This window comes from Lutjanus erythropterus, chromosome 17, assembly GCF_056507025.1.
Source record: "Lutjanus erythropterus isolate fLutEry1 chromosome 17, fLutEry1.hap2, whole genome shotgun sequence".
NCBI classification, from domain to species: domain Eukaryota; kingdom Metazoa; phylum Chordata; class Actinopteri; order Lutjaniformes; family Lutjanidae; genus Lutjanus; species Lutjanus erythropterus.
Genome location: NC_139333.1, coordinates 28,318,657 through 28,330,876, shown reverse-complemented (window position 1 = coordinate 28,330,876; position 12,220 = coordinate 28,318,657). Strand labels below are relative to the sequence as shown.

The 12,220-nt window shown below is 39.4% G+C and overlaps 1 protein-coding gene across 3 annotated transcripts in view; it reads right to left on the bottom strand.

Moving 5' to 3' along the window:
• Nucleotides 1-840: 840 nt before the first annotated feature.
• Nucleotides 841-12,220, bottom strand: part of LOC146312397 (uncharacterized) — a 49,771-nt gene continuing 38,391 nt past the window's right edge. For all 3 annotated transcript variants that reach the window (XM_084741678.1, XM_084741676.1, XM_084741677.1), the window contains 4 exons: nucleotides 11,899-11,991; nucleotides 8,846-8,927; nucleotides 7,988-8,094; nucleotides 841-1,946 (listed from right to left, as the gene is read on the bottom strand). In XM_084741678.1, coding sequence (XP_084597804.1) covers nucleotides 1,749-1,946; nucleotides 7,988-8,094; nucleotides 8,846-8,927; nucleotides 11,899-11,991 — 480 coding nt within the window. In that variant the 3' untranslated portion in view covers nucleotides 841-1,748. The remainder of the gene's footprint in view (nucleotides 1,947-7,987; nucleotides 8,095-8,845; nucleotides 8,928-11,898; nucleotides 11,992-12,220) is intronic.

The window sequence follows — 12,220 nt, the reverse complement described above, 5'->3', positions numbered from 1 at the left end:
AAAGTTACTGAGTCAGTTTGTTTACTTTAGCTTATGACTCCTCTATACTTGTGCTACTCTTACTAGCTTAGCATTGCAGCTAAATGACAACTAGTAGTTTAGCATTTAGCGTTATGTCATAATCTATACTCGTAGTGGCCTGTTTAGCAGAAGTTACGTAGTCTCGCTTTAAGAATCGACCCTTCCTAAGCCCCGCCTCTTTACGTGTGCTCCAATAACAGTTGAGCGACGTTGACATCCGCTGGGGCCCTCGCCAAGTTTCTACTTTTTCCCCCAGATGAGTGAAGTCATGACCCATCCTACTCACTCTGATTGGCTGAGTACTCCCATTTTTTTTTAGGTAGTTAGATCTGATAGCTAATGTTAGGAAAACCTGAGCCAACTGACATCAGTCATTAGCAATCTAGTTAGCTAGCAGGCTGCACCGTTGCAAAATGCCAACTAGCTAGCTGATCTGCAGTAGTAGTAGTTGGCTGGCTAGTTAGCAAGAGTTTTGCTAACATTAGCTAACTTAATTTGTGACTAAATGTAGCTTTTACAGGTCGCCCAGCAACGTCTTTTAACATCTTCAAAGTTTGTTTTCTTTTCAGCACAGACGAGCCGAGCACAGAGCAGATCTCAGTACAGGAAATGGGAAAGGAGACACCAGGCTGTGATTGGAGCACAGAGCAAAAAAAAAAAGGCGGGACTTAGGAATGGTCAGTTGTTGTATATGTTTCGATAATTGCGATGAACATTATTCTACCTACCTTTTATGTGCATATAGCAGTTTAAATACTGTAATCAACGATGAACTCACCTTCCTCGTCATAATTTGGCCATGAAAGTTACACTTTAAGGTTAATTTTCCTCCTCGTACTTTACGTCAAGCTTTAGCGCATTTACAATAGAGCAGTAACAAAAGAAAAATAATAACACTGACAGTAGCAGGCACAATACAAATGTTTCTTCATATCAAATACATGTCATATATCCACAGAATACGATTATAAAACTGTGCCCAACACAAACCAAAGTTTCTACTCTAGCCGTTCGGTTTCTTTTCTTTTTTTTTTTTAAATCCAGGTTACACCTCGTCTGTGACCTACAGTAGCTTGGAGGTGCAGCACATGTTGGGACTACACAAAGCAAAGACAGCAGTGAGGTCTGAAAGCATTTTTTTTTCTGCTACTTTTCTTCTTCTAACCTCTGACACCCCCCTCCTCACCAAACATACCCTGTAACTGCTCCTTCTGCTGTAGCACGAACCAGCACCTAACAGTCTGCATCTCCCTCCGTTTTACAAGTGTAGTTTTATCCAAAAAAAAAAGAAAAACAGGGGGGACACCCATCGAAGGGGACATTAAAAACTTCCTAAAGGGTTCACAGTCAATGTGACAGGAAACCAAGTGTTAAATGACGTCAGATTTACCAGGATATGCATGACGATAAGATAATTCCTCAGATTCACAGGGAGAATTTTGCTCTGCTGGGGTTCTTTAACTCTTAAAGGGAGATTACAAAAGGTAGAAAGAGCAAATAAAAGAGATCAAAGACCACAGAGAGAAATTATAAATACATTTTGGCCTACTTGTTAATCTGTTTTTTTTTTTGTTTCTCGAGAACAGTTTCAAAGGTTAGTGAGGGGTAGACAGTGATGGGTAGCTAAAAAAGTCCTGTGAAAATAATGAGGAAGGCATCACAACTCCTCTACGTGGTCGTGTGGTTGAGGTGGAGGAAGAGGAGGAGGAGGAGGAGGAAGGGTGCATTCACAAGCCTTGTTTGGCCAGGGAGGCAGACACCTGGTCGGCCAGTGTGGAGAGCTGCGGAGAGTCGGCCATGTTGATGCTGCCGGAGGAGGACACGGTGCTGAGCTGGTGGGGGGAGTCTTCCAAAGAGACGATCTCGGCGCCGTGGTCAGTGCGGGCCTTGGCCGTCTCGCGGAAGCTCAGTTTGTGGCTCTCAATCTGCAGGGAGATCACAGAGAGGAGGTCACTCATGATGCTCCCTCAGTCATTAAAGTGATGTAGAGCGTCCTCTGGTGGACACGAGTGAGCTGAACGATGCATTTAATGTTGGATCAGATTCACTCTGTCATCTGTGGTCATTCGTAGCTTTATGGTGGAATTAACTTGATTAAATCCTGTGCAATTATCCAATTAGCTCTCATTAAATATTAAAGAGTTAAATTTTATAATATTTGCAGGAAGGGGCTGGAGATATGAGAAGGATTTTTTTTGGTTTTGATTAGTATTATTGTTTTTATTTGTCTATAAGAATGTCTATTTCATATATATTTTTATTTATGACTTACTCTTTTTCTACATCTATTTTTACACCTGTCTTCAGCTGCTGAACTTCCCGTGCATGGGAACAATAAAGTTCATCTTATCTTGTTCCTCCCAGTTTTTCTGCATGAGTAAAGTCGCTCTAAAAGGGAATATATATATTAACTGGCCCCAGATTTGATCTGGCACAGGCACTACAGAAAAAAATCAAGCAATTCTGAATAAAGATTAACTTAAACTTTTGTTAGCATCTCTGGTTTGCAGATGTTATTATGCCAAAAAGTGTTTAGTTTGAATCTGTAGTGATATACAGTAAATTTGTTATAATTTAAAAATTGCAAGTCATGAAAAAGAAATATGTAGGGATGCACGGATATCACTTTTTTTTTCAGACCAAGTACAAGTAAAAGTACTTAATAATGCCATTAAAGTTCTTACAATAAATTTAAAACATGTTTTATTTTCATTAGGTGTTCACTTTCTAAATGTAACAAATCATTGTTGCTGTTTCCTGCTACAAGTGTAACCATGGTTACTGTACACATCATATTTGTTGTTTCTTTACTGATTTTGTGTTCCTTATCAAGCTGCAGTTTACTGTGTATGTGATATATTTCAGTATAATTTCACAACATTATTATGGACTTGCAGAATTAATTTTCTTAATATAAATGGTGTTATATATGATAATTATTTCATTATCATTTACAGAATGTTAACTAATATTTTAAGCACACATTTACATGTGTAGTATTTAAGTGTCTTCTTCATGTCTCTGTTGTCTGAGAGTTAATTAGTTCCTACCTGTCATTGTTTAGGGGGGACAGGTATGAGTGTTGTACCACGTGTGCATCAGTTTTGTTGACCCTGCTGTGAGCCTCAAACAGTGAAGTTGTGTCCTGAGCTGTCAGGACGTTTTGATGAAGAATAAATACACAAAGAGAAGTTATAGCAGCTTATTACGAAGAAAAGCGGGTTACAGACTGAAGGCCGCGGTGTTTTTTCTTCGTCTTCGAGACATTGAACCAGTTTCCAGCCGTCAGGACGGATTGGACAGCGGCTGTCTGCGGTCTACAGCTGGACTCTGCGTGTTTATTTCACTTTTACATGGACTTACATGGAGTTTTACGGACAGTTTCCGAAGTCTCTGCGGTCATTAATGGAGGACGTTGAGGACAGCGAGTCTCTGATGATGATGACGCGTTCAAAAAAAGAAGGTAAGCATTAGCAAACACCATGAACTCTGCGTCATCATGACGCTTCTTTAGATGTTTTTTTTGTATCGAGCGGCTACTTTTTGTGACGTAGTATCAGGTGTGGGGTATCGGAGTATTTTTAATGAGTACAAGTACGAAGACGTGAGGACAGTATCCGACCGATACCCGATGCTGGTATCGGTATCGGTACATCCCTAGAAATATGCAACATGCAGTAAAAGCCCTAGTTAAAGTTAGAAAAAAAAGTTCTTAAAGGGGCAGTTCACCCCAGAAAGATATGCATGTGTCTGTAGTGCTGTTTATTCTTCTAGATTTTTTTTTGGTGTGAGTTGCAGAGTTTTGGATATATCAGCCGCAGAGATGTCTGCCTTCTCTCTAATATAACGGGATCAAATGGCAAAAATTTATTTGAAAAAGTATGTTCACCTTCATCTTCGTCTTCGAGTACCTGGGTCATGATCGCAGCTGAGGTTTGAGACTTTATTCCTTTGGTGCTTTGAGCGTCACAAGTCGTGTGCCGTTTGGTTCCATTATGTTGAAGAGAGGGCAGACATCTCTGCAGCCGATACCTCCAAAACTCTGCAACTCCAACGAAAACCATCCAGACGGATTAACATCACTACAGGCCGGAGGAAAAAACACATTTTTTGATTCTGGGTGAACTGTCCCTCGAAGGCAGAGTCAGGAGCTGTTGTGGGTTGGTGAAAACATCCCGAGCAGCAAAATGATGAGAAAAAAAAAAATAAGAAAATACAGACAGAGAGCTGCAGGATCTCTGCAGATACAGACATCACCATCACACACTTCTACTGGGCCATAAGTGCTGAATGACAGGGATCATGTTTATATGAGTCTTTTTTCTTCTTTTTTTTTTTAAGGAAAATGCACATTTTACCTTTAAAGTTTGTATATTCTCAAACAAATGTTTAAAAAACACAAACCAGCTGATAAACAGTCAGCCCACAGCTTCTGGCCTTTACCAGTTGGTAGTTAGAGGACAATTCTGCACCAAATTCTAGTTTTCTGTATTTAACATGCAGGTCAGGTGGTTTTTACTCCTCCAGCATAAGGGGAACTTTGAATGACGAACGTGCACAGCGACTGGTCCAGACGCGAGTCCACGTTTTGCAGACTTACAAAATAAATCCAACCTGGCCTGAGCGTGACTAAATAATGACGGATTCATTTTTGGGCGAACTATCCCTTTACGGTTGCTATTGGCAGTATGAATGCAAACAGAAGTCCCTGAAGGTGTGTAGTTCCTTTTCAAAGAGTTCCTGGAACTGTTTGGTCTGAAAACTACGGAGCCCCTCTGGTGACATTGGATGAAAAAAAATAATGCGTGGCCACGCATTACTATCTCGTGGCCACGCATTATTATCTCGTGGCCACGAGATAGTAATGCGTGGCCACGCATTATTTTTTTTTTTCATCCAATGTCACCATAGGGGCTCCGAGTCTCTCGCTAAGAATTACTCCATGCCTTGCCACAAGTGACTGAAGTATGTCATTGTAATTCATTCCTATATTAAAATAAAATGAAATTAAATCAAACTTGTCCATGATAAAACCAACAGTCTGCATGGGATGACTACAATAACTATCTCGTGACCACGCATTAACTATCTCGCGACCACGCATTAATTATCTCGTGGCCGCGCATTAACTATCTTGTGGCCACGCGTTATTATCTCGTGGCCACGAGATAGTAATGTGTGGCCACGCATTACTATCTCGTGGCCACGAGATACTAATACGTGGCCACGCATTATTTTTTTTTTTTCATCCAATGTCACCAGAGGGGCTCCGTAGAAAACACCACAATGAGAGTGAATCCCTGCAGACTGGTTCCACATCTGGTGGAAACGTGCAGCAGATCAGTGCTCAGGGTTCTGAAGTGATGCGATGATATGAAATATCACAGAAAATGATGTTTATTGTTTTGCATGTTGAAACCTGCTAAAAAAAAACTTGCTGCACACCACACACAGCTGGTGAGTACTTACAGGAGTCCTCAATCTTTATGAGGGGGTTCGTCAGGATGGGTGTGATGGGTGCTGAAGGGACAGTCTGAGGTGACTGAGGGGGGGTGACAGCGGGGGAGGGGATGGAGGGGCTGTCTGAGGTACTCCCCTCTCCTTCCTTCCCCTTCTCCCTCTACAGACGAGCCCCAGCGAGGGAAATGACACGGCATGCAACGAAAATAAACGTGATGGGATCAACAGAAAATCAAAATGCAACACAACAATATATGAAACAACAAAAACTGAAACATAAGATAAAAACAATCAATAAATCAATAATGATGAAAATGAAATCAGCTGGATGAAGATGGAAACTTGAACAAAAGAAGCAGAAAAGCGCTGACGTTCTCAGGAGGACAGGATGGAGAGGAATGACTCAAAGCTACTTTTTTTTTTTGGCTCAAAGTGTCTGTTTTTGTTTTCATCAGTGTTGATGACTAAACTTTTATTGTGTGCTGCTTTGTGGGTTAGAAACAGTCTGCCAGCTGAGCCGGAAAACGCTGCAATGATCAAGATGCCGCTCCCGAAAAGTTTTTTTTTCAGATTTTGGAGAGAAATTTGGTTAAATGAAATGATTTGGGGGACATTTCTGAACCACCAAATTAAAAAAATATATAGTTTTTAATTTAATTTTGATTTATATTTGCTGCATTTCTCTACACTCAACAAAATATTTCACATTTTTATTTTAGTTTATAGAATATTTTTTGCTCCTGTTTCTCACAAGTTAAAGTGAAAGATCTCTGATTTCTTCTGTGCACAAAAGAGGTTTATCTCTCTCAAACTCTGTTGACAACTTAGTTTAAATCCCAGTCAGTGAGCACTTCTCCTTATCTGAAGATAATCCCTCCACCTGACAGGTGTGGCATATAAAGATGCTGATTAAACAGCAGGATTACTGCACAGGTGCTCATAGTAAAAGTACGGTGGCCAGCAAGGTCAAACACACTGCAACTCATTAAAAACACATGAAACACACGAACAAATCAAGAAAACATCTTTATCAGTTTGACTATTCCTGCACAGCATTTTGAAAACACGCGAGAATGTTTCCAGAGGACGCTAAATACTGCTGAACACAGACTGGACACGCTTATCACTGCGGTTTGTTATATAAATAGTGTCTGTTACTCTAAAAATATATTCTGATACAGTTACTTATTAAGAAATGTAGTTAGTAACCAATAATCCAAGTATCACAATATTAAAGTAATGTAACTTGGTTACTTTCTCTTGTTTTATCCACAACTCAAAAATATTCAGTTTACGAGTAAAGAAACCAGAAAATATTTGCAGCTGAAATCAGAGAATTTTGACTTTTTCTTATTAAAAAATGACGCCTACTTGCAGCGTTTGGCGCGTTTGAAGGAAAACACAGCAGAGGAAGCATTTGAAAATGACGGCCGTCAAAAAAACAAAAACAAAGATCTGTTGATCTTTAAAAGTCGAGACTCAAGATATTTTAACAAAGGCAGAGCAGTCAGTGCTAAAAAATGTTTAAATAAAAAATTGACTTGTTATCTTAAAATTAAAGGGAAATCAAATCATGGATTTGGAGAATTCTGACAAATTAACAAAGCAGTTTTCTTCTTCTGTTTGTGTTTTGTCTGTTTGCATGTGTTCTCTTAAGTTGCAGTATGTTTTTGCCCTTCTTGGCCACCATATAACTTTATTGTCAGTCTACACTGAAATTCATCTGTGTCCCTGAGCAGCTCTGACGGCAACAGAAAGTAACGACAAAATACAGGAGATAATAAGACTTAAAACAGAGCTGGACCAGGATGCACAAAGACAAAAAAATGTGACTTTTTTTTACACAACACGATGCCACTGATGTCATTAGTTTTGAGGTCAGTTGGTGTGTCGTCTGCAGGAATGTCCCCCAGAGCTGTTGTCCATAAACTGAATGTTTATTTCACTAACATGAGTCATCTCAAATGTCTTTTCGGAGAATTTGACAGCACATCCAAGTGGCCTTAAACCCGCAGAACACATGTGACCATGAGGCAAGGCTCATTTCAGCCCTGAGTCTTGCCTGCAGGCTTCCTTATCAGCCTGTGTGGCCTGAGAGGCGACATCCAGGGCAAAGACAAATGCTGTGAAGAACTTCCTGCTGCATGTAAAAATTTATTTGCTGTGAACTAATTGAAAATGACTCAGAGCAGCCTGAAGGCCTCATTTTGACTAAAAAGCATAAAAAAATAATTTTTAGTGGAAATAAAATCTTTGAAGTTGAAAGTTTTGGGTGTTTCTGTCAGAATGATCTGGTTGTTTTTATTTTTGAGATGAGAAACTTGGGAAACAAACATCTTTGTAAAGGATCTGCTGCTCACGCTGCGTTCAGGTGCGACTGCAGGTCAGATGAAGCATTGGCCACGCAATCAGCAGAACATGAGAGATCGACAGAGGGGAACAACACACTAATAGTAAAGGGTTAATGCGGTGTTTTTAACATGGAGTCTGGCTGTGATGTGTTCACCTTTTTCTGTCCACCTCCAGGAACGTGGCCGATGTTGTCCAGAGAGCCAATCTTAGACTGGACTTTAAACTCGATCTTCTCATTTTTGATCTCGATGTTTCCACCTCCTGAAAAGATGAACATAGAACATGATGACGTTATTTATAACGTCAAAACGTTCCCTGCATGTTCCCCGGCAGGCAGGATGTGCAGTTCTTTAAATGGAAAGGGGACGTTATTATAAGGGGACAAAATTTTCAGGTTTGTTAAGGGTTCTTTGTAAAACTAAGGGTTCTTTCTTTTTAGAAGAAAGAGTTCTTCAAGGATTGTTAGAACGTTCCCCCCAAATCATGCCATATAATATTATCATATGACCGTTGTAGACCCATATGTGAACATTCTGTTCACGTCTGATTTGTTTAACATCCTCCTAAAGTCAAATAAGAAACTGCAGTGTTTTCAGAGCCAAAATGTTCTGTGAAGGTTCAGGACATTTGTCACCTTAAAAAACTTTTAAAGAACGTTATGCAATGTCCTCAGAACGTCCCCTCCTGTGTGGGATGTAGGATGCAAGATGTTGGTTTATGGTAGGTGTTGTTTTGAGAACATTTAATAGTGTAAAAGCACTCCAGTACTCCAGTAAAAGTACAGAAGCATTTTCAGCTAAATGTACTTAAAGTATCCAAAGTAAAAGTTCTTGTTCTTCAGAAAAAATTCCTTCCTGCGTCTGTTATATTATTATAACAGTGTCTGATTATTAATGATGATGCATCAATGTGTAAAAAGCATTTAATTGTCGTAGCTGCTGGAGTTGGAGCCAGTTTAAACAACTTTTTAAAAACTTTTTGGTCTTGTAAGACATTACAAATACAAATGTACCTGGTTTATGGCGAATGTTGTCTTTCGATCCACATTTAGATGTCACGTTGCTCAGATCGATCTTTTTGTGCACAATTTGAACCTGTGAAGGCGACAAGAGCAGAGCAGAAAAACACAAGTTTTAGTTCAGAGTAAAACACGCTCCATGACTCTAAACTCGGTTTGCATGCAACTACAGACAAACTGATCCTGGAGACTGTTAGTTTAGTCCTCTACGACTGTTACCAGGAAGGAAACGCAGATCAATAAAACACGGGAAGACACGGGGTTAGATGTCAAAGCCTCGTCCTATCAGCCGTGACCGCTGCAAACTTTAGTAGCACTTTAAAGGGACAGTTTGGGTTTTTTGAAGTGGGCTTGTACCTGTGTGAGGTACTTATCAATAGTCTGTGTATTGCCTACAGTTGATGGCTGTTGACTCAAACCCAGTTTGGAGAAGCAGCAGCAGTACTGGTGTAGGAATATAAGAAATGTACTGTGCATTGTCATATTTTAGCCCTTTTAAAAATCTTTAAGTGACACTATATTTACCACTTTACCGTCAGACACACTTTTCTGACATGAAATCACTATTATATGAGCCAGGTATCACTCTCTCCAAACCAACCAAACTCCATTGACAAAAACAGCAATTTTATCTTGCAGGGGTAAAATTAAAACACAGGAGGTGATGATCTATCACTGCCTTGATTTGGTTAGTTTCTTTGTGCTATTTTATGATTTCGGCATCTTCAAAGGTAAGCTCAGATTCACCAAAGTCACACAATAATACAAACAAATCAACCAATCGAGGCAGTGATAGACCAACGACTCCTGTGTTCTGCAAGGTAAAATTATTGTTTTTGTCAATGGAGTTTGGTTGGTTTGGAGAGAGTAATATTTGGCTTATATAACACTGATTTCCCATCATAAGAGACCGTTTGACAGCATGATAAAGTAGTGAAAGAAAATTAAAAAATATATATCTATATAATGTGCACTTAAACTGATATTGATTCACTTAAATCTGTTATGCTGCTGACCCTGTCCACAGCAGTACATCTCTTAGCTTCCTTCACCTGTACTCCTGCTGCTTCTCCAAACTTCAAGTGTTTCAGTCGCCATTTACTGTAGTTAATGCACTGACTATGGATAAATACCTCATAAAATCCCACTTCAAAATGATCAAATGTGATGTTTAAAGGTTTACTCGATCATATTCTGCGTCCTTTGACCTGCGCTGCTCAGGCTGACTGCAGATAAAAGCCATATTTCCCGTCACAGTGACCTCATCTCGGGCTCTCCTGTCATGACCGATTGTGTCTCGACACAAAGCGCTCAGTCTCTCGGCTGAGGTCATCTTAGCGCTCGCCACAACAGGCACAGTTTGGTGGAGAGGACGAGGACAGAGACCCTTTGTTGCTTTGTAGAGAGACTCCTTCTCCTCTTTTATCACACAATTAGCTCACTCCACCACACGGGAGAATTAAAATGTTCTTTTTATAGGTTTTCTGTTCGTAAAAACGATTTCAGATCTTGCAGCTCGAGGCACTGAGGATCAGTTTGAGTAAAAACACCCACACACAGGGTTCATGCAGGTTGTTTTAGGGGCCAGTTTGGACATTGATCACAGAGATTGAACAGTTATCAGGCTTACTTTAGACCATGAGCATTACATAACACTGTTAGCTGTGACAGTAGAAGCACTGAGAGCAATAAACCATCACTAATCAGTGGTGTAACTAAGTACTGTACACATTGAAAGTATTTGTACTTTACTTGAGTATTTTCATTTCATGCAGCTTCATATTTCTACTCCATCTACATCTCAGAAGAAAATATTCTTTTTACTCCACTACACTTGTTCAGCAGCTTCAGTTAATATCAGGCAACTTAGATTACAGTTTTTAATTTCCTTCCTGTAAAATGAAAACCACGTCTGTGGTTTTTAATGTGATTTGATAAACTGATGATAAACTGGTGGATTTATGTTGTGTTCACATGCTCCTCGTTTGTCGCTCTTCTGACCTCAGTGTGTTCATGAGCTTTTAAGTTGTAACAGACAGACAGACAGATAGATGTACTTAACTGATCCCATATGGGGAAATTCCCAAAGTTTGGGAAATATGGCATAACAAACTTGCCTTGTCATGACCAAAAATGAAAACAAAAGGACACTTTTCTTGAGATAACAAGATAAATCAAACCCGTTGTCATGAAAGATGAGCTCTGTCATCTTGACATAAAGAAATAACTCATTATTGCAAGTAATAATTAAGAGTTCTCAAGAAAATGAAATAATTGACCAGTTATCACCAGAAATAGTTCTGTCATCTCAAGATAACAAAATAATTAATCTGTTATCTCAAGAAAACAAGCTTGGTTATCTTTAGATAACTAAATAATTAACCAATTATCACTAGAAAACAAGCTGTTAACCCATTATCATGGGGGAGCTTTGCTATATTGAGATAATGAAATAATTGACCAGTTATCATGAGAAAACAATCTCAAGATAATGTAATATTATAATATAAAATAAAACTAGAATTATCACGAGAAAGAGCTCTGTTATCTCAAGAAAACAAGCTCTGTTATATTAACATAACAAAATAATTAAGTGAACAAGTTCTGCTTTAATACTATAATGAAATAATTAAGCCATTATCACACAGAAAGGAGTGCTTGTTATCTTGCTTGTTATAAGACTTTTACTTGTAGTGGAGTATTTTAACAGTGTGGTATTAGTACTTTTATTTAAATATAAGTATCTTAACTATTTCTTCCACCACTGTCACTAATTATAGTCTGAGACTGAGTACATGCACAAATGAAACTATAGATAAAGTGAAGTGTCTCTACAGTTTAGTGTTGTTCTAGTTGTCAGTATGAAATGCTCATGACTGTGTATAAGGTGAATGATAAAACTGTTAATAGGAGGTGTTAACAGAGTGTCGGGAGCTTCAGGTTTCACACAGACGGGAGGTTTTCGTGCACTCTGACTTCCTGCTCCTCTGTTGAAGCAACAAGAAGGGGGTTTTTTGCCATGGGGCTGACATCCCAGATCTACTCACGTTGCCACCACCGGGTACATGTTTTATATTATCTTTGGAGCCACATCGGGACTGCACATTGCTTAAGTCCAACTTCTTATCAAGAATTTGTACCTGGAAAGTCGATATGTGGGGAAAAGAAGATGGTTATCCTGGAGGAAGCAACAGCAGCCAAGCTGCAAATGAGGACCACTGCAGGAGAGGAAATTAGATCTTGGAGGGTCGAGTTCGAGGCTCGGGGGAGAGAGATCTAACCAGGGAACATGGCTGATTAAAGAGGACGGGGGAAGGACTGTTTGATTTATTTTTAACAAGGATTTCTGTCATGATCAAAACTGCAGAG